At 37.7% G+C, this 23,671-nt stretch overlaps 1 protein-coding gene across 1 annotated transcript in view; it reads left to right on the top strand.

Moving 5' to 3' along the window:
* Positions 1 to 12,714, top strand: part of BARD1 (BRCA1 associated RING domain 1) — a 79,877-nt gene extending 67,163 nt beyond the window's left edge. The window contains exons 10-11 of the mRNA XM_070618232.1: positions 8,802 to 8,899; positions 10,187 to 12,714. Coding sequence (XP_070474333.1) covers positions 8,802 to 8,899; positions 10,187 to 10,519 — 431 coding nt within the window. The 3' untranslated portion in view covers positions 10,520 to 12,714. The remainder of the gene's footprint in view (positions 1 to 8,801; positions 8,900 to 10,186) is intronic.
* The last annotated feature ends 10,957 nt before the right edge of the window (positions 12,715 to 23,671 follow it).

The following is a 23,671-nucleotide window of genomic DNA, read 5'->3' as shown; positions in this document are numbered from 1 at the left end:
GATCTTTTATACCTGTTATTCAGACCTCACAGATATATTTTAATATAGTGATTGGCCTAATCAAAGTGGAAATTGTTACATAAATATTTCAGCTTTAAAAATATGACTAAAAAACACCACCAAGAATGAGTATTTAAATTGTTAGAAAACTTTTTGGACGTTAGACTTGAGTTTGGTCTTTAACCCATGTCTATAAAGAGAAGGATTATTTTGTTATTATTATTCATAATACAAGGTTTTAGAATTAATACCCAAATTTTGCCTAAGAAAATTTTATGATACAGTAACATACTTTGCGGTAGAATTTGATCTGCTTGCATTAAGTAAAATAAGTTCAGCTTACTATCCTATGAGGAAACATGTTTTGATAGATAAACATGCTTGTAATTAGAATATTGGCCTAAAAAGTATCCCAAATAACCAGATGTTAAATGGTATTTGTACGGAATTACAAAATCTAATGATCTGTGATGTCTCAAATCTAGATGTTTCTGACGGTGTGAGCAGAGCACTCAGCAGTTACTTTACATTTCCAGCCTTCATCTCTTTGTCCTTTCACTCTTTACTGTAGAATTTCATAATACTGGGCTTAGTATTTCTTTTACGTGCCACCCAGTTTTTCAAAAATGGCAACAAGAGTATGAGTGGTGGTTTTCCATTTTTGTCTTCGTAGGTTTCCTCTTGTGACTTCCTTTTTTCTAAAGGTTGGTGATATCGTAGCCTATTTAACTAAAAAGCTTAATATCAAAGCACTTAAAAAATAATTTATTTTGTTTTTATATCCTGGGTGTTCATTTTTAATAGATTCAGAAGGGGAATTTTTCAAAGTTTATTTTACTAATATGCTGTTATCTTGAGTGATATAAGTGCCTAGTTTGGATCTAATAACATATTTGTTAGGACTTTTAGTTTTGACATAGAGTTACATTTGATTCTGTATTTTATTTTTTTTAGGTCATTTGGTGTTGGCAGAGTGATATTTAATTCTGATTTTCAGTGCTATTTCAGCTACAAATAGCCAGTTGCTCCAGAAGAATAACAGTTTTTGAAAATATGGATTTATTTACTGCTCTAGCTTTTGAAGAGAGTGAGCAAATTCTGTGGCCTTCAATGGAGGGGTAATTTCCCCCTCTGGAAATTTCACAGATCTCCATTTTAAAGCTTTATTCTGTCTTCACTGGATTCTCTAATCATTTCTGTGTAGCTGTAGATTCAGGAACTCCTTTTCTTCTACTCCTTCCTGTTTGTATGATCCTTTCTAAAACTAGGAAAAGTGACTAAGCTTAATAGACATCCGTGAACATCATCAGTGGTTCATGCTGCCAAAATGAAAATGTACATCCATTGATGTCTGTGCTTTTATGAGGTAGAAGGTGAGAGTGGTTACTAGAGATTTAGAATAAAGGGATTCCCTTCTGTATAGTACAAGCTTCTTTGTAAAAAATCGTTATAACCCAGAAGTCATAGCTGCATTAGCATACAGATATTCCAGGCTTTGCGTGGGTAGCCAGAGCTGCCTTAATGACTTGGAGTTGATGACTTTGAGTTAAGCAGTACTTTGGGAATTGCGCTGCTTACCTATGTACATAAAAAATAATAAGATCATGGCAAAAGGACAGCTTACCTGAGATGCTAGGCATGATCAGAATACATGTGGGCTAAAAGAATCTCTTAGTTTTAATGAAACAGGTAATTCATTCCTATATTTTTGCAAAATGATAGCTTCAGTCAAAATCTTAAAATATAATGGAACATGTGAGAAGTACAAAAGATGAAATAAAGCATACATTTTATAAGGATGGTGTCTTGACACATTTTGAAGTATGTGTCATTCTGGCAGATGCAGAAATCACCTATGTTTATATAAATAACAGCTTATTCATGTAAAGTCATTTCAGTTTGGAAATTATTCACTGAGAAAGCTAAGAAATGGTCTCGAATATACTTATTTCTTCAGAAGAGAGGATAAGACTCCATCTTTCTGTTAATATATTTTAGTGGCAGATGATGGAATAATATGGATTCTATTAAGTATGTATTACAAATATAAAATATATTTTGGTTAAATTTTAAGCAGTATCTTTAAATTGGTAGAAAATGGGCTATTTTAAAATCTTGATGTATATCCAGAGATTAAGGATTACAGGGTATATTATACATTAGATGAGTTTATGTTGAGGAATGGTGTGAAATTTCTGATATTTTGTTTAACATGGAAAATAGGTTTAAGAATTCTTGCTGCTGTTTGCTTAACTTTTATTGAGTAAATCAAACCTTAAAATATCGTCTCATTTAGGCTTGTTAATTAGGTAATGTTTTGGCTGGTAGATTCTTCCATTTCATTAGTGATATTTAAATTGCTGAAAGTTTATAAAGTATTTCATTCTTGTTTCTTTACTTGTTTAGTAAAGCAGTTCAGTTAGTTTATTCCAGAAGAGGTTCACTAGGAAGTTGATACGCATTTGTAATTGTTGTAAATGTCTACTAAGAGGTCCTCTTCAGTCTGAAACTGTCAGGGTGCAAATTAGAGAGTGGTAATTTTGGCATCAGTCAGATTGAATAAACTCATTGATCCACTGAAGACAAAGCCAGATATGTTCTTGTCCCCACACCTCCAAGGTAGCCGGCAGTTTTTGCCATTTGGTATAGCTTTTGGCTAATCTCTTGAAAGGCAGAATCCTCCTATTTAGTAGTCTATTAAGTGGTCATGTGATTTATTGTAAGGTATAATTTATTAAATCTGAGTAGTAGAGAATGGCTGCCATTTTCTTAGATGCTTTATTTTTTACAACTATAAGAATAAAGATTTAAAAACAACTGATGTAGGATGGAGGATGTCTGAGTTCTCATCTCAGTTGTGTCACTGAGAAAGCTGCTTAAATTTCTTAGGACTTAAGTTTCCTTGTCTATGCAATGAAGAGGATGATTAGACAAAGCATCAGTTTAAAACTGGCAGCGTAAAGGCCAAAGCAGATACAATTTATGTGGTTTAGTCCAGCATAACCATTTAATTTTTGTGTCTTTGGGTGTTATGTGCATTTTCCTATTTGTCACAGTCTCCACGACTTACTACTACTTAACCCCAGGTTCCCCACGTGTTCGTGTGGTCTGCTTGGCCCTTGTAGGCATTCGAGTTACAACCCATGGACTAGATGTCACTCCCAGCTTTCAAAAAATTCTCAGTTTTCTGTGCTATGAGAGCCACTCTAGTAGAACACTTTGTCACCATTCAAGCATGTTGTTATAGACCTGGACACTGTTCTTCAGTTTTTAGGGGGAAAAATAGCTATATTTTCATTCTGTTTTAGTTGGTGTTAGGTGACATAGGGAGTTGGCAAATTGTTACTGGAACAAGAGACTATCAGGAATGTGTTCTTTATTCAGCTCATTAATTGTAATTAGAGCACTGATTTTTTCTACCTATTTTACAGAAATTTACTGAACGACTGCTGTAGGGCTGGAATTTTTGTGACTTGAGGCGTACTTGCACTATAAAAGCACTGGCCTCGTCCCATGGAAGCGCCTTGTTGCCTTCTGGTGTCTACCATCTCGTTGCTCCCGATGCCCTGCTTATCTCTGAGTATCTGTTAAGGCTACATTCTCCTGACTAAGACCAGCACGTTGTCAGGATTAATGGATACCATTTTAATATGCTTTTTTTTTTGACATTTTAAATAATCAACCAAATAAACCCATAAAATGGCGAAGCAGCCAGCATAGGCACAGCTCATTGGTTTATTTCTGTGGTTAGACGTTAGCCAGTCACTTGTTACGGCAGGTATCGGAGGAGTGGTCAGTGTTCAGTCCAGTCCGTGGCCGTAAGTGCTGCCATATTCACTCATCTACAGATACTGTTAGGAACGCTCTGTAAATATCATTAGGAAATTTAGGAAGGGAACTACATGCTTAAGTGATTAAAGAGAAAGTAAAAATAATACTTTACGTCTGAAGTAATGAGTTTGAGGTAAGTCAGTGATTTAGCTAGTTTGCTACCCTTTTTTAGGTTGGTGTTTAATGTGGGAACAGTGTATGGCGCAATGTGAGCTCACTGGCAGTGTTTCTGGTATGATATTTTGACCTACTCAAAAATTTTATTTTGAGACTCATTTTCAGTATACAATAAAGCTCATATTTTCATATTAGAAATACTGTTTTTTATTCAGTGAGCAATTATTAAAAATTACAATATTTTAAAAATATAATTTACAAAAGCCCAACAATTTTTGTGGAACCATTATATTTATGATAAGTTAGTGAGAAGAACGGGGTTCAGAAATTCAGCATAGCAAACTTGGCTAAATATACTTCTCGTATTAAGAATACTGGGGGAAAGTGACACCAAGGCACAGGCAAGACTCACAAATTCAGAATCCCGTGCTGGGGATGATAGCTATTCCAAGGTAGAATGTGAGTAGGCATTCAGAGTCCCAAGTTAAGAAAAATTCTGGTCTCTTGACAAAGCACTGCTTTTGGAGAGATGGACTACTCAGTTGTTAAAATCTTGACTTTTACTTATCTGGCAGCATCTTGGAACATCTCAACTGAAGCAGCTCTAAAGCATTTGTAATATTCACATCATGCCTTTTCGACCCCAAGGTGTATCTTGTATACCAGAAAGGTATATTTTAGTGTAAAATGCACAGGCTTTAGAAAACTAAGCAGACTTGGGTTCAAATTCCCATTTTGCCACTTAATAGCTGAGTGTCTGTAAGCAACTTAATTTCTTTGCATTTCAGTTCCCTGAAATGGAAATAATATATATCCAGTCCTCATTGTTCCTGGATTCTGTATTTGCGAATTTGCCTACTCGCTAAAATGTTTCGTACTCCACAGATCAGTACTCACGGTGCCTTTGTAGACACGCACACAGCAGCGAAACACTTGAGACGCCCAACGAGCATGTTCCCAGCTGAAGTCAGACACTGATGCTCGGCCTCCTGTCTCAGCTCTCACACTGTAAACAAGTGTCCTTTCGTCCATCTCTTAGCGCCACGTTTTTTGCATTTTTGTGCATTCACTGTTTAAAATGGCCCCTCAGTATAGAACCGAAGTGCTGTCTAGTGTTCCTAAGCACAAGAAGGCTTGATGTGCCTTTCAGAGCAAACGCTTGTGTTACCTTTCCTTGGAACCAATCATTGTGTTGTTGGTCATTTAAAGGGAGACGGGTAGAAAGAAAATAGAATGGAATAAATTGGGCTTTAAAGAATTTTTTCTCTTTTTTCTAAAATTCTTTAACCAGACAGTATTGGTGTGATTTTAACATTGGTTTTCTGCTTTTTTAAAAGTATATTCCTTCCAGAGTGCTTTGGTTAAGCCTTGAGATTATGAGTATTTTATTTTAAATTATGGAAAATTAAGGTTTCTAGCACTGGCTAGTGTTTACACATTCAGATTATAATGATACGTTCTGCTCATAAGATGAATATTTGGTAATATAGCATTTATAAAATTAGGGTGGTTCTCCACTAATGAAAATTTGTGAGAAGAGAGTTTGTTTTTAGAGGATTTACAGGAGTAAGAAGAATAAACTTATACACAGTCAACATAATATACTTAATGGTTTTTGGTAAGTAAATTCTATTCACATTCTGTTCATTTGTGCCCAGAAAAGTAACAATAAAACAACATCTTAATGTTTCATATTTTCTGAATGATGTTCAATTTTTTTTAATATTTCCGGAATATTTTTTAATAGTTCCAGAAATAGGAACTAAAATTGGTTGTGCATTATTTCTCACATTACTCATATTTTTGAATCCCACTTCATTAAAACATCTGAATCACTAATACTTCCAGAATATTTGATTGCCAGTTTTTTTATATTTATACTGGTCTTACATTGTTTTCAGAATCAACTTTGCATTTAGATAGTTTTATTCAAGAAAACAGTTATTCTTGCTTTTACCATATTTGAACTAAATATGAAATGTGAAAGAATAATTTTCTTTTTTAATATCTTTCTGACAATCAGATCTGTTCTCACATTTATTTCTTCAAAAGGTTAGCCATTGGATTACTTTGGAATAAGTAGAATATGCCTAATAAATAGGATTCAAACACTTTTTTTCTCAAAAGATACCATTTGTTTCAATTCTGTCTCCTCTCTTCCTCCCAGTTCTGCAGATTAACTCACGTAGACAGAGATGAAATATTATGATGTCAGTTTAGGGTTTTAGAGAGAACGTGGTACTTCACAAAGATGAGGTTCTCCTACCTTCTTTGCATGAAAAGCCAATTATTACAGCATCATCTTTTGAGAAAAGAAAAGGCTTTATTGTGAGATCGATTTGCAAGGAGACAGGAGACATAAGCTCTCAGATCTGTCTCCCTGATCCAGGATTTAGGGTGAAATTTAAGAGGGTGAGGAAGCAGGCTGGGACATGGAAGCACTGGCCAGGCCGGTTTTGATTGGAGTGTTTTATACGTTTCTAGTAAGGTTTTAAACTTTTCTGCTGAGGTGTGGAAGGGGCTTACACCGGATCTTCCTAGACAACGGACCCCTCGCCTCTGATGAGAGTCCGACTTTCAAGTTCCGGTCATATTCTGGTCCTTTAGTTCTGTGGGGGGCAGAATCTTTGGTTTCGGTGTCATTTCAGGTCAAGATTCCTTCTTCTGCATATGCTCTAGCTACGTGACTGCAAATTTTCTGAAAAACAACTCAGTCACTCTGTTGATAAGAGATGGGGTCAGTTCGAACTGGGTCCTAGTGGGCACATGGTTACAAAAGTTTAAAAATGGTAATGAAGTCTTGATCAGTCTGAAGTGGACCATTAGATAGAAACTTTTGGAGAGGCTTGAATTTCTTTGTCTTTTCCAGTGATGGTTCCTGCTCTCTTGATAATTTTTATAGTTCAGGAGGCCTTTTTTTTATCATACACAAATGAATTTAATTGTATATCAGATGAAATCCTGGGACTGTTCTGGTAGCTGTATCAGATTAACTGTTGGTTCTGGGTCCCCTTCAGTCAGAAGGGGTGAACTTTGCAGGCCCAGATTACAGGCCCAGCAGTGGTTCTTGTCTTGCTTTGGAGTCATTGCACTGTTGAATTAAGTAAGGATCAGCTACATGGAATTTTATCACTGCAGTTTTCAAGAGTTTTTCAAAATACTGTTCCAGCAGTATATTTCCAGCATATATGTCTAATTCTCAACTGAAAGTACATGTTTATGCACCATAAAATCTTTCTGGTGAAGTTTCAAGCCATTAGATAGCAAGCGATAAAGTACTTTATCAAAACTAGTTTAAAATAGTTAAGAATTTGGACTGTTGCTCTGAACTCTTGTAAGTGCTATGTAATTTTTTTTCAATTAGTGCAGATAGAATTCTTTAACATTTACATCTTTAGTGAATTTTATAAAGACTTTTTTCCTTTATATTAACAACACCAGACAGTGAGTAGAAGCCCTGAGTTACTGTCCTGACTTTGGCAGTAACCTCAGCTATTAAGCTCCAGCTCCATGGGAGAGTGTGTTAAGTGCTGGAGGATGCAAGCATGACTGATGTAGGGTTCCCACCCTCCTGGAGTTCCCTCAACGATCAAATTGAGGTTATTGAGCATAATAATCTTAAAGACAGATAGCAAATTGTGTAAAGGGTTTGTTTTTATATGAAAATAATTTATCATAGTATCCGCTTTCCAGAACATTTTTGCATTTTATCCACAGCAACCCTGTGAAATAGATGGTATTGTTATTTTCCTTGTTCTTTTTTTTTCCATAGGCAAGGCAGCTGAAACTCAAAGAGTTTAAATAATTTTCCGAAAGCAAGTAATTGGGATAGCTAAGTCATTTGACCCCAAATCCCAAATCTAGGTTAGTTCTATACCATCAAAACAAGAGCATGATAGATATGCATAGATAAATATATATGTGCCGTGAATTCCCTCCCTTGATGGTGACAGGCAGTATCTCAACATGCGGCCTCCAGATTAAGCTGACTGTGTCCTACCATCTATGAGTGATCTTGGGCTTTCCTGAGGCCACGTCATTTCTAGAGCTTAGCCAGAAAGTTAGTGCTGGCTGTCAGCTAATGGCCCCACTTAGGGCTTAACCAACCAGGAGCTAGTGAGTAGAATGACTCTAGACAGTGCCAGGCCGGGCTCTCTGTTGCTCTTGCTTTTTAATCTGGAATTGTGAACACACTTATGCAAGCCAGAGGAAGAATGTTCTGTTTGCTGTAAAACTCAACCACGTCATCTCTAGACTGGCAACTTCAGTATGCACCTGTCAAATCCCAAACATGACCCAAGCTCTGCTTATTGTTTATTTTAACAAGTTCTGTAGAGCCCTCTTGTGTGGCCAGCTGAGCCAGGTGCTGAGGACCAACACACTTCCCTTAAGGTCAGATCCCTCATTTTCTGACGGGAGGTTGAACATATGGCCACCAAAACGAGCAGTGCAGATGGTCAGCGCTCAAGGTCAGATCGTCGTGGCTGAACTAAACCAGGGACTTTGTGTTCACCTTAATTTTGGTAATTGCTGTAAATAAAAATTTAGATTTTTATTCTTGTCTATGAAATAGTGTATTGACTTTGGTTTTTCAGGAAGGAAACTAAAATTAGTGTTCAATCTTATTCGTTGCTCAGTCCTCTAAAGGAAACATTTCTTAGATTTTCTTTGTATGGAAAACCAGTTTTATTACATTTTGTTTTGGCATAAGTAAGGTTTCTTTCTCTGTTTCAGAGCAATACTTAAAACAACCATGAAGAAGAAAAATCACTTAGGTTAATTGCTTAATTTCAGTGAGAAAGAAATAATGCTCACTTGCTATTTATTTTGCTTTTATCCTTGTTTTCTGCCAGGGGTGAAAGTATGTCTACAAAGAAAAGAATACGAACAGGAAGAAAAGTATGAAATTCCTGAAGGACCACAGAGAGGCAGGCTCAACAGAGAACAGCTGGTATTTTCCTTTTGATGCTACTTTCATTGTTCTTGTTATAACTTAATATTGTTATCACCATCAAGAAGAACTCCTACCCTTTCAACAAGTACAGGTGACTGATTAAAATTTTAATTGTGCTTATTTCAAGCACTTGATTCTGAGAGGGGGTCACGATGAGCAGTAAAATCCAGAAGGTAATAATTTCGTACTGTTAATGGATTTTTGGCATCTTGAACATTCCCATAAACCTTTCAGAATCTGCGGTAAGTCTCAGATACAGGAAGTAACTTGAAAGAAAACTTAGAGCTGCTGCTCGGATTTAGTCACCATATGTCTTTATTGCCACATACTGCAGGTTTAATGGATAACACTCCATTAGCCTGTTGATATATAGGTAGATGGGAAATGACGAAGAAGAATTTTCATAGAAGGGAACTGTGAAACTTTTTTTAAAATAAAGCACACAGAAGTGTGTTTCATAGCTAACTGGATCCCTAACCCTGGCTTCATAATGCATTGTGTCTCAAGGAATACATTTCTAGAACTCTGGAGGCCACGTTCCCACGTGGCTGCCCTGGAGACCTTAGGTTGGTAATATAAGGGACCTGAATAGGGATGGGCAAAACTGGATAAAAGTCCATGGAAAAGTTGTTGCTCTTATAATTTAATAAAGTTGAGCTTGGTCTCCCTGAAGCAGATGTCAGATACGCTAGGAATTCTTAGGGCTTTAAGTCATACCAAATGTGAATAAATATTCTGATAAAAGAAGCTTGATGTACAGTTTTCATTTGCTACATGCACACACACACACAACACACACACACAAAGCACACCTAAAATCTGAGGAGAGTGGAAAGGACCCAAGATGGTGACTCAGTTTTAGGGAAAAAATTGTAAATAGGAAGCCTTTATTTGCATAAGTATTTTTATTTATTTATTTGTTTGTTTGTGGTGAGGAAGATTGGCCCTCAGCTAACATCTGTTGCCAGTCTTCCTCTATTTTATATGTGGGATGCTGCCACCGCCTGGCTTGACCAGTGGTATGTAGGCCCATGCCGGGTGTGTAACCCACGAACCCCAGGCTACTGAAGTAGAGCGTGCAAACTTAACCAGCACCCCACCGGACCAGCCCCTGGATCAGTGTTTTTCTTGACCCAAGTAGTTCACTTGAAAGACAGCTTGTTCCAGCACCTCATTAAATAGCTTCTTAACTGCTTATGATTATTATTTTTATTTCCCTCATTCATATGCAGTGTTTTCAAATATTTTGGTCTGCTTCTAACAAGCTTTTTCTTGTTATTTCAGTTGCCAAAGCTGTTTGATGGATGCTACTTCTATTTTGGGGGAACCTTCAAACACCATCCAAAGGACAACCTTATTAAGCTTGTGACTGCAGCTGGGGGCCAGATCCTCAGCAGAAAGCCCAAGCCAGACAGTGACGTGACTCAGACCATCAATACAGTCGCGTACCATGCCAAACCCGATTCTGATCAGCGCCTCTGCACGCAGTATATCATCTATGAGGATTTGTCTAATCATCGCCCAGAGAAGGTTCGGCAGGGCAAAGTCTGGATGGCTCCTTCCAGCTGGTTTATAGATTGCGTGATGTCGTTTGAGTTGCTCCCTCTTGACAACTGAATACTACACCGGACGAACATTTCACATTGAACTTACACAGTGTGAGAACCCAGCCATTGCACTGTGTTGATCATTCATATTTTTACAGATAGGTAGACTCATTCTTATTTTTCCCCACTTAAATTAGAAAGGAATTTTATGCCAGATTAGGAAATCATTCTGTGTTAACCATTTAGATGCTGGGATTGCTTTCAAGGATTTTTCTTTTTAAAACTGACATATGTTTTGATTCATCATGTCTTTCTATTCAAATTATCAGCTATCAAAGATTAATGAGAGGGTATCAGAACTGTTGGTTAAATATACAAGTGGTATCATTACTGTCTCAGCCTTTTAATGTTCTTTGATGAAAAAAAATCCACCCTTGCCACCAGCAAAAACACTTCCCATCTTTTAGTAAACAAAAAATATTGTCAAATAATTATTCTGGCTTTATTGTAATGAAAATAGTGTACCTGGTCTAAATGTGCCACCACAGATGTTAAACTATTCTTTTATCTACAATTGTCTTCATCTCACATTGCGATTATTTAGTTTATTATAATTTACTTGAATGTCTGTTTCTCCGTTTTTATTCCTTATTTTTATCTTGTCTATTCATCAGGAAATCATGTTTTGAACCTTAATATTATTGTTCTTTGGTGGTGAAGACCAACATGGGGCTCATGGTACATATTTTTATTATATACACTTGCTTATTGTTAACTATCGGTTTATAACCTTATCTACAATATATGTATATATACTTAGAGCATGTTTGCTAACACATTTTAGTATCGACATTTTGTAGAAAGTCTCACTAGACCAGCAGATTGTCTGTCAAATGTTAATGAGCTGAATTAGGAAGCAGTCTTCTTCCGGTAGGCCTTGCTACGTACTGCAAAAATAATTATTTTGAAGGCCTTAATTTCTTCTTTCGTAAAGTTTTTTTTCATTTTAGATTGCTCTGGAGGCAGAAGTTGGGGATTGCTTGATTTAGAACAGGTTGTGTCCAGATGACACGAAAGGCCCTGACAATAAGTCTAGAGGGAGGAATGGCAAGGGATTCCTCATGCTACAGGACAGTCAAGGCTGAGGAGCAGGCGGGGCTGGGAGGTTACTCTGGTCTGAGTGTTCTCATTTGTGAATCAACGAGCTAGATTATAGGTTAGATCATTTTAAGACCTTTTTTTAGAGGCAGAATTCTTTAAGAGGTCTTCCTGGAAATTGAATGTACTCATAATGTTAAAACCATGGGAAGGGAGACACTGTGAGACCGGCCAGTTTGGTCCCTCGTGGGCCAAAAACAGTCTGATAACCACTGCATTAGAAGCCTGAGAGTCTGAAGTTAGTGAACATTTTAAGATCCATTTATTTGGAAATTTGAGATCTGTTGATTATTTCAAAATAAATTTTACTTTAATTCCTTCTTTGACATGTTACTTTTCATATCAAGAAATATATCATATGAACAGGATAATATACTGCTGACCTCGACCTTCAGGGGTGAACTGGCTCGACTCCCTCTCTCCAGCCAGTGGTGTGTGTGTCCCACGTGTCGTTCTAAGGGAGAGTGATGAACACCGTAGCCCCAGACAAGTCGGATGGGTTGATAATGTCTGGACTAAATAATTGAAGACTCTCCGGGATTCGGGTTGTCGCTTTTGATTTATGACTGACTTTCAGTCACTTTTCTGTTGCCTCAGTGGTTGCGTCCCTAGGCGGGTTTGTGTCTGTGCCTCTCATCAGAATCTCTGTTGGTAAAAACATGTCTGGGGGCTGCTGCTTGCTGTCCTTCCTTCATTTTCTTCGTGTACGCCCTCTCCCTCTGTCCTATTTTCTCCCCCACAGTTAAGCAGTTTTATTTTGGGTTTCTTTAAATATTTGTTTTGACGGCAGTTGATTGATGTTAAACTCTTGAAACTTGTACTTTCTGTATAGGTAAACTTGTAATTATCTTCATTTTTCTGTCATAGATCTAAGCTTCCTTTCTGTTTACCATAAATCATTAAAGTTCTTTGTGCTTCCTCTATAGAAGTGACTTATTCTGCGCTGTTAAAGAATAAGACTTCACAAGACTTGTGAGGACATCTTTCAGCTGACAAAGGCTTATCTTTTTGAACACTAATGCTTTTTAATTAATTTTGGATAGAAATATTTCTAAAGTATATTAGATACTTTATTACCTTAAATAAATTTTTCTGAATGCAATGTAACCTTGTTGGTTTGGAATCATCATTCAGAGCGTTCCTCATCACACAGTGATTCCTTTGTGGTTCTGTTAGTCAGAGGGGCGGTAGCATATCCACAGTATTACACGTGGCTGTTTTCTAGATCGGGTTCCACCTGCGTTTTGTAGTTTTTTACCTGTTTCCCTTGACAGCTGCTACTTTGTAGCTACTTATTTCCATTAATACTTTCCCCTATCTAATTTTTTTCTTTTGACTTGCTGAGGAATGGAAACCATAGGAAGTATATTAGAATTATGACTGAAAGGATCGATAAACAATGTGTGAAGGTTTTAGTGATTTACCTAAGAGTTAGATACTTACATTTTTGTAGATCAGATTCTCTGTTTATTTCAGCTGCCCTGATTTCTTTTGTCTGCTTTGTGAACTTGGCAATTAAATGACCTCTGCATAGATGAAGACTGTTTGGGAGGTTTGATGTTTCCCGTGGGGATGAGAAGATGCGGCTGGGCGGGGGCCACATTACGCATTAGCTGTTGTTGCCTCCACCGGTTGGAGCAGAGTCAGTTGTGTTCTAATGGTTCGTGGACCTCATCATAGTCACAAATGTCTGCTATATTCTCTAACCAGAGCACGTTAAAATGGGAGGAAATAATGCTTCTTTGATTGAATTACTGTAAGCCAGTGTTTTGTTTGAAGATGGACTGAACTACAAATTGTGAACTTAATGTATGTCTTTGTAAGTCAACCCTTTTCAAAGATATGCACATCGAAGCACCTAGTAAATGAAAACTGAGCAGTTCTAATTTTTTTTTTCAGTTGACCAATAGGTATTATGTTTGGCTCCTTACCTGCCTGCTCTCTTATGAATTAGAGATTGTTGATTATTTGTGTAGCTTTCTAAGGCACAGAGTGCACCTTTTGATACCTGGAAGTTTCTCTCCGAATGGCCATGTGGGAGACGTGGGAAAGCAGCTTACAGGGTTACTGACTAACACCCAGCCCTGAGGAGGCGCCCTGTGCAGGCTCCTCCGAGGCCAAGTGAGCCTCCAGTCAGGCTTGCAGACTGGAGTAAGGACAAGCACGGGCACGGCCCTGCACAGGCTGGGAAGTCAGTTGGACCTGGGTGTGTTTCCCATCTTTTTACTAACGTGTGTCTACAGTTATAAAGTAGGGAAATACTGTCCCTCTCACCAGGATGTAAGGATGTGTGACAGCTCTGAGCACCTCAGAGACACACGCTCACCTTCCAGCACCTCTGTGAGCAGGATGCACCAGAGATGTGTCTAAGAAAGCAGCTCATTAGAAGGTAGCTTTTGGTAGCACAGCTCATCTCAGTCCTGAATAGTCCTGGCTGTTGTACCCAGCTCCAGCTTGACTGCTGGCTGTCCTCTTGTCTTCACTCTACTGGTATTAACCTTAACAACAACCAGGACCCAGCTATCGGGCTAATTTCTCACCTCTGACTTCTCTCCCCATCTGTGAGTGAAGTGCCCCCATCTGGATAGCCTCTGCTGCCCATACAGCTAAGATTTTGCGTATCTTTCATCCTCTAAATGCATTTCCTTTGGATACCAGGACTCCGTGGCCTCCACACTTAAGAAACGCACCTTAGAAAGCACTGGCCAAACTTCTGTCAGCATTGTGTCACAAGCCCCCTTGCCACCTCAGGCCTTCTGCTGTATGACCTTGGGATAACCTTACCTTACACATCTCTAAAGAAAGGAGTTGATCTTTTCTACCTTTAGTTCATAATTTGTGAGACTCTTATATTTTCATTATTAATACTATAAATTTGTTGAAATCACTACCCCTTTGCCTGGGGCTAAAATAATATTACCAAAATATTCTGCCATTGATGAAATCTATAGGTCTCTTTCTGAATGTTACCACTGTGGCTACCTTCGAGTTTTCAGATAACTCTGCTTACAAAAGTATTCAAAAGTATTACATAATCACTGTAGCAAATTGTCAAAGGACGAAAACATGAGGAAGAAAATAGTCCCCAAATGCAGAGATCATAAACTGAAAAATAGTTTTTTTGGCCTTCGCAGTGTTAAAAAAACGTACTGAGTGTTATTGAAAGGGCATGTATTCAGTTCACAGTCCCACCACGCATTACTGTCTTACTCCCTTCCATTTTATTCATTTACTTGGGCCTTGGAAATATTGAGTTAATCCATAACCCAGAATAACAACTATTAACATTCTTGTCTTTTTTTCTGTTCTAGCACACACACATAGGTTTTGTAACTAAGGAATGAAACTCTGAATGTAACTTTACTTCTCATATTTTCCCATATAATTAAATATTCTTGTAGATATTTTGCAACAGTTGTATAGCAGCCTATCAACAAGATGTATTGTAATTTATTTAACCAAATCCCTGCTATTGAGTATTTGGATTATTTCCATTATAGATAAAGCTGCATAAACATTTTCATAGTAGATTTTACTCCTAGGGGAAGCGGGAGATTTTCTTTAAAATGTCAAACTAAGTCACCATCTGTCATTACCATCTCTACAAAATGCAGTGCACACCTTATACATTTAAATTAAGACCTATAGTTATGCTTAAAATATAAAAATTAGAAAATGAGCTTTAATTGATTGCTATAATTTTCATGAGTTGATGAGACACCCACTGCAATGCAAAAAGTGTGTGTGTGTAATATATCTGATCCCCCAAGACTCACATCTCTAAAGTTAAGGGATGTGGAATTTTGGTGGGGGTGAGGGTGATATGAAACGCACAGCCCTGGGTATGCATGTGCCTTGAAGTCATCGCCATTCTCATTGTAATAATCATTTCCTTTTTCTATGACTGCTGAAGTTCTGACACCTCGTGGTAAATTTGGATTATTTTTCTGGGCTGTGGAAGTAATGATTGATAAATATGACATTTAATTTATTTTAAAAGGGAATTAATACATTCTGAAAAATAAACGAAATCTGAAGATGTTTTTTCTATTGACCTTTCTTTGGCTGCAGATATGTGGCAGAAGCACAAAGAGCAGGCAATTGACTTTTTCTGGAAGTATCCTCTTATTTAAAGTGCTCTGCAAAGAGTCACTAGCAATTACACCTATGCATTTTATCCTTTTAAAAAATATGTATCTGGTTTTACATTTTAAAAGGAGGTTAACAAGAGTCTGATATTGATTCACTGATTTGTACATTGATTCATGGGCTATTTACTGGGAAAGTACTGGATATCACTCTCTTGTTTTCTGGGAGCAAGTGAGGTGAGTGAGACATGGCCAAGGCCCTCACAGGGCTGAAGCCCTGGCAGGAGAGCCTAACGAGGAAGCGGATGGTTGCACAGGTATTGTTGTTGGCCGGGCCGGCCCATGTCACGTGTGCAGGAAGAATGCCCTTGTAGAGACCTGCACACTAGTGGGCATTTCTGTGTCAGGACAGACTTCCAGAAGTCTATCTTGCCACACATGACTCACTTGGCAGAAGAACCAACCAGTATTTGCTCTGGACGTAGGTATTTTTTGAAAAGGTATCTAGGACTCATTCTTAGGACCAGATAAGTTCATATCCCCATGATAGTCACTAAGCATTTTTTGATTCCCCTTGAGTGATACTTCTACTCTCTGGCAAAAGAGAAGGACATTCTATCAATATTTTATTGGAGAGTTTTTTTCTTTAATTAGGAAGCCAAGGCAGAAATAGGAAATCCAGCTTGCTGAAGGCACAAATGGGAAATGAATTTTTTGCTTTCAGTGTTACATTTTCTATGTTGGCAAATTTAATCTCAAGATAATTTAAACAGTAGTTAAAGCTTTCCAGATTTATTTCATCTACCTTTTTAGAAAATGCATCTTTTTAATATTCATGCTGGTTTTCTATGAATTCAGATGTAGTCATTAGAAAGGAGGTTTTTGTTAATGTAAGAAAGGTTTTTTTAAATGGATTGTTGGCATTTAAAAAATTTCCATTTCATAGAAAAACCTTTGTGTATGTAGCTTAAAAAGTCAAATAGTGCTAAAGGATTTGGACTAAAAAGCATGAGTCTCATTCACCCCTCTCTCGATGTCGACTCAAAACCCTCACTTTGTACTCTTTCAATAAGCAGTTGACTTTGGAATTCGCCTTCTATGGAAGTAAGCCTGTGTACTGCATTCTGTGGATTCATCCATCATAGACATCTGTTGATTTCCTACCGTGGTAGATGATCATTTTGGCACTCTGAGCGTCCTTCTTTCCTCTCCCCATCTTCCCAGGAGGGAATTTAAATCTCTTTTGAGGGTTTTCACACCGATGACTATGGAAATACCCCTGTTCTTCCAAGTGTTTTGCAATGATTGCATTTCCCTTTTTGTAAACCTTTTTGTTTCCCTTGAATTTTTATTAGTTTAAAATGTCTAAGCTTTAGAACTTATGTCTACATCTTTCACTACTTTCTGATGTCTCTGGAAAAGGGCTCACAATATAATTTTCCTTTGAGACAAACCTGTTTGGGCAGTAGACCAGCTTCAGTCTTTGCTAGAAACAGCCCTCCCGCAGCCCCTGCATCCCACTCCAGTGTGGACCATTTGACCGTCACATCTGCTGCATAGCTTTCGTCCTGCGACTTCCCCTCCCTCCCAGGTCCGGGAAACCCCTTTGCTTCTCTTCTTTCTTGGAATCCGTTTTCTGCCTTACACCTATATTTTAATGGAGTATATCCTTCAGTAGCTTCAGGAGAAAGAGTACAACCTAAATATTTTATGGGAAAATATTTTCTTTCTGCCATCACCCCTGACTTTGTTTTGGTAAATACTTCTCAAGTGGCAGTTGTTTCCCCTCAGAGTAGGGTTTTGAGGGGTGAGTCAGCTTCTTCCTTCTTGTCTGTGTCCCCTCTGCAAGCACATCGTTTTGACCCTCCTCCCATTTACGAAGTCATTTTCCCCTACCATGCATTGTGTTGAGGGTTACATCGGGTTACGTAATGTGGTTTTCAGGCAGAGAAAGGGGCACGCAATGGAAGAATACCTTAAATATCTGTACTCATTCTTCTGAAAACCAGAAATTCTTACCTTTTATATATAGTTAATACAACATTTGAGGCTTTGAATTGTTTCTGCCATTTGGAAATAATTGGGCATACCCTGGTTTAAAAGGGTGTAATCTGGCCCTTTGAGAGTAACGTTTGACGAGCTAAGGCAGATTAGTTGTCTGGGGCTTGGAGCAACTTGCTCACAGGACTTAGTCAACCGTTTCTTTTCCAAATGATATTTTTGAGACTGGACTATCAAGTAGAAAGCCTATTAATCTCCTCTTACCGTGGTTGAGGAAAGAGGAAGAAAGAATAAATTAAAAATATGTATAAGCAATGGCTTTATGTCTTTTTATGTTACACTCTGATTTGTTAAGAATTGGCTAGGCCTCTTCACTGAAGGATAGGGTTGTGGTTTTGTGGCATTTCATCTGGAAGAAAATATAATCATTCAACTCTCAATATACCTGTAATTGGAGGAGTCAGGGGCAGTAAACCTCAGGGCCTGCTTTGCATAGTAAATAATCCAGAGAAATATGTCCAGGTGGTTACCTCTGGGGAATATCTTAAATATGTAATAATTTTTGGAGGAAAGGAATCCATGTAACCAGCAAGAGGAATTTAAAAGTTGAACATTTCCTCCATGGGATCGTCCCTACTAGAATCGTCAGTGTGTGCAGTGTGTCAGGAAATTGTGGATTAAAAATCTTGATCTGAGCCATTTCTTTCTCTTGTTTTGAACCATTTCCAAAATTTCGTTCCTTTATAAATCATTTCCGTTTGTAGGTGAAAGCCAGGATCACTAAAAATAGCACACGGCTTCAGTCGTTTCGTTTAAAATGTTAAGTAAGCTCAAAGGCTGCAGAACTGGAGCTCAGCTTTTCCCTCTTGACTCGTAGCTTTTCCTCTTTTCTCTATTGTATACTTGGGTGTTTTCTTCTTGCCACTTCTGTTGCCAGAAGTTTTTAATAAGTTCTTCCTTCATAGAAGGTCTCTGCCTCCATCCCTGTCCTACATCTGGAACAGAAGACTGATGGCATTGTCTGTGGCTTACCTTCTTTTTCTTCTCTGCTAGACTTCCATTCCCTCCATACCATTATTCTCCTGCCCCTCATTGACTGGTCAGTGGCATTCAGTCTCAAAAAATCTGAACTTCAACACTCTCCACTGAGTTTCTGGCTTTTTCATCCAAGAGGAAAAAATGTTCCACAGGATTCTTGGAATTGTCTACTTTTATAAAGCTATCAGAAATTCATCCACTTCAATGAATGGGACACTACTTTTTAAAAATTTGCCTTATAAATTATTACTTTTCTTTTTTCTTTTCTCCCCATTGTTTCCAATTTGTGTTTTATTTCAACATTTATTTAGTGTAGCTATCAAAACATTACCAAAATCTTCATTTCCAGTTACTGGTCAAAGTCAATGGTCTTTGTCTCTTATTAAAGAAACTGTGACCTAATTTTTCTAAGCTTCTTAAAGCCAGACTACATAGTAATCACAGCAGTGAATGCTTTGTTGTCATATGCCTACCATGATCAGACTGTTTTCATTGTTATATATGTATTAAATAATTCTCACAACAGCCTTTATTTCCTAAGTACTATTTTTGTCCCATTTTAAAGATGAGCAAACAGGCCCTGAGAGTTTAAGTAACTTGACCAAAGTCACACAGCTTGTTTTAGTCCTGCTGAGAGTTGAGCCCAGATGTTCTGACTCAAGAGCCTGAACTATTAACCACTACCTCAGTCTTCCGTAGTATCTCTGAACCCAGACGTGGCTCCAGGAGAGTCTTTGGTGCAAAGAATCAGCCCCTGAACTCACTGAAGCAACAATTCTAAAGAGAACTTTGAAAAGCAGTGTGAAAGAGGCAACATGCTATAGTGGTTAGTAATGGGCTAACTTTAAACTATAAAAGTTAACTTGAATGATTGTGGCAGGTAATTTTGTGCCTGACACTCAGTCTCCTCATCTGTAAAATGGGGACAGTAATGTCCTAAAGGGTCATGAAGATTACATGAGAACGTATGAAGTGCTTGGTATAAAGAAAATAATGACTACGTGGGACCTGTCTCAGTCAGGAGTAGATCCGTCCCATGGATCTGAAAGGCAGCAGCCCAAACCAGGTAGGAAATTATTTTTCTCTTATGTAACATGAAGTCTAGAACCAAGTGGTCCAAGGCTGGTACAGTGGGGCCCATTCTCTACTTTGCAGCATTGTTATAACGTGTTCACTGTAGCTCTGACCATCTCATCTGCATTTTAGATTGGAAGGAGGTGGCAGAAGAGCCCACCAGCTCTGTTAGCCACCCCCCCAGAGCTGATTCCTATGTCTCCTTAACCAGAAAGTCACATGATCTGCCCACCCGCAAAGTGTCGACTCTCAGCAACAAAAAATGGAACTGTTAGCGAGGAAGATGGAGCTAGCTAGTGTATGTGTGTTTATATATGGTGATTACACGTGTGTATTATCTGCCAGAGGCAACAGCAGAAAGAACAGACTATCATCAAACTAGGGAAGAAGTGGAGTGGCAGTAGCTATAGCCAGTAGCGAACCTAAACAGCAGCTGCAGCAGTAGTGGAAGCCAGAGGGACGAAGTTGGAGAGGGAATGAGAAGATGTTCCTGCTCCATGCATTAAAATAGTAAGACAGAAAAAATGAGCTTGACTGTTGCAAAAGAATGACATGCAAATATATATTTAAAAATGGTCACATTCAGGTCTTAAGAAGTTACCTTAATTGGTTAGGCAGTATGATGACAAAGCCTCTGTATTGGGCTTGAACTCCACAGGGATTAATTAGCCGCCCCCTCATCCTCTGTCCTTGGCCAACCTTCCCATAAATGAGTGTAGTCCAGACACTAATGAATGTGGATCTTTCAACCTATCTCCATTCCGAGGGGAAAAGGAAACTCAAACCACGAAACATTCACTTAATAGATAATGGACTGATAGCATCGTCTTTGCTTTAAAAGACAAGAGATGGTCTCTGATGATGGACTGTACGTGGTTGGCTTGGAGCATTATGGCCATCATAAGGAGCCCATTTGTCATGGAGCCTACTGCACAATGGATTGTTTGCTGGAGTGAGCCTTTCGCATCGGAGGTCTCCTTACCAAGACGATCCAGTGGATGACTTGTGGTTGATTTCATTCTCCTTATTGATCTCTAATGGAGAATAAAGACTTTCAATGCCTGGGTTCCTTTGTTCAAACAATTATATAATCAAAGGTTAATTTAACGTTGGGTGCATGATCAGATTATACTTAGATAGCACTTTGGTGTCATTTCTTTTGACAAAGCTTGAGTTCATCTGAGGATACGCAGATACAGTTATGCCAAGAACATTTCTAAGGCTGAGATAAAACAAGGAAAGTGCACCTATAGAACAGGGTAATTTTAATGTTAGTGAGTATCACTGAAAAAGTTTAAACTGGCAATATTTAATCACTAAAATGATAAACAACAGGTAAATACAGATTTTAGCCATATAATTTATGGATTAAATAAAAGAATCTTCAAGAGTTCCAAAGCAATATGAATGAAACAGAAATATAATCCATGAAAAATGATATCCAGGTTCACTGCTAAATGGTGAATTTCTTATAATGCTGGGAAATGGCCTGGCTAAAAAGGGTAACTGATTTTTCCCCCATCTGCTTTAAAATATGAAGGTAATGTGATTTTAATATGCCCGCGTTTGAGAGAGGACACTGCCTGTATACATTTCTTTTGCCTCTGATCTGATCAAATTCATTTCTACCCTTTCAGAAGATAGGCCATTTCAGAGAAGATTCTTACTAATTATTAGGCAAAATGTACTAGTAACAAGAGAATGCAGAAGAGAGGCAAAATTTGTCCGATCTAGTGAAAAAGGAACATAAAAATATTTGGAGAAATATTTAAGTGCTGGCTGTCATTGGATTTTACCAAAAATCCAGAACTGAGCCTATAATGTTGCAGGTTTAAGAGTCATCATCGCCCTTGGAGGAAGATAAGCATATTTGCGTCCTGCACTTATGAGTCGAGCCAATTTCATTGTGGCATTGATGGAGTTTTCTGGCTTCAGCTGCTGGGTTTTTGCCATTCTAAAGATAAGAGCTGATGTAATCATGGAGAAGCTCCTGATATTTATGTAGATGTGCTCTCTGTGGCTTGAAGGATTCTGCTTTACCTAATTTCAAATCACTGCCAGGCACGATTGGGCCAGTACAATGTTGCTCAATTTCTTGGAGCTTTGCTACATATTTATACCACATAAAAGTCAAAAATTTATTAAATCACCATCTCCTGATAATAAGATCTGTGACTGCTATCTTATATCAGAGCACACTCTCACATCCCCGACTTTAGATATTGAACATTTCTGTCTCTATCAGAACAAAGTCAAGTATTTCTGAAACAGGGTTCAAATATAACCTTTTGCCAAATATTTGTTTTTATTTTATATATTGAGAACATAGCATGGAAACCATTATTATTTTTTTTTAAATTTTAATAAAGAAAGGTTCTTTTGGCTTTATATCATTGCCAACAATTGTGACTCTGAAATTAGGATTTACTCAGCAACATTTTGGATTCATGAGGCAGAATAGCATGCATTTTGCTCTCCTGTAGCAATATTGGTTCTGCAGAGGAAGTGATGGTAAAAATGCTATTTTTTTCTGAGTACACTAAGCGGATGTGAAGCAGAAGACACACGGGAAGGAAGTATATGTTCTTCTGAGGTGCTATTTCCGCAACGGCTCTTTTAGGCAGCAACCACACTTTATGTCTCTGTCCTTTGCAATATTCTGCAGTTTCTAATACAACATAAAATCAATTTACAGTTTCCTTTTATATGTCAGCAGTTGTAGGTTCTGCTATCAGTTCTTCAAGTTAGAGTGTATTGTGTGATCTGAATCAGCATGGTACAGCAGCAAGCGCATTAGACCAGGAGTCCATTCTGGATTGATTTCCATTGGGCCATTTACTACCTGTTGACAGAAGAGCGTTTCAGACCTTCATTTTCTTGACCAATATCAAAAAATAATAATCTTTGACTATCCTATGGGTTGCTTGGCACATCAGTAATAAATGTGTGTGTAAATTGTTAGGTCCTCCATAGATACAAGGAATTATAATTTAGGAAGCTTTGGACACCATACTAGCCTTTCTAAATTCAGGGCTTATTCTATCAAGGGTAAGAAAAAATAGCTGATAGATGTACTTGAACAGCAGACAAAGTTTTGGCTGTCAGGAGAAATAAGAAGAGTTTTTGACATCAAATAGGTCTGATATTTTAGAGATGGTAGCAACTCCAGAAGCTCTCCAGTTCCAAGATTCAGATTGGCAATAATTATAATATTATTGTCAGAATATTAACAATCTACCTATCTAAATTTGAAATATTTTATAGATGCTGTGTAATCCAATATAAATAAAACCAATGATATCTTTAATAAATGCCTTACAATCTATTAAAATCATAGATGGAATACTTTGGTTGTACACCAAGATACAGCTAGTATGTAGTTCTGATAATAATTCAGATTATTTATTATCCTTCCTTCATATGATTTCAAGGTAGTGAGTTATTTCTTGAAAGAGGTTCTTTACATTGTTAAATAAAGGAGATATTCTTGGATAAAAACGTTTTATTCCTAAGCCTCATAATTTTTTTAACCTAACAGAATATAAAGAATATTTTCTTGAGCTATTCATAATTATATACTCTCAGTGGTATGGGAGAATCATAAATTGCAATCAAGATTAATCTTTACATTGAATTCTCAGTCACGCATAGATTCAGTATCACCTTCAAGAATTAGAAAGGGAGACTTTACTGGCATAGACTATTAAATCCACAGAGCAGTCACATGAGAGGGATCTAAAAAATGTCTGTCGTCTGAAGTTTTGTTCTTTACAGTGTAGTAAAGAGATGTAAAATCAAAATTTGGTTCTGAACTTATAAACTTGCAAAACTCTGCGTAACAGTACAGGAAATATGTTCTGAAA

The sequence above is a fragment of the Equus przewalskii genome, chromosome 5 (genome assembly GCF_037783145.1).
Source record: "Equus przewalskii isolate Varuska chromosome 5, EquPr2, whole genome shotgun sequence".
NCBI lineage: Eukaryota > Metazoa > Chordata > Mammalia > Perissodactyla > Equidae > Equus > Equus przewalskii.
The sequence above is the reverse complement of the archived record's forward strand: the minus strand, read 5'-3'. Positions and strand labels throughout refer to the sequence as shown.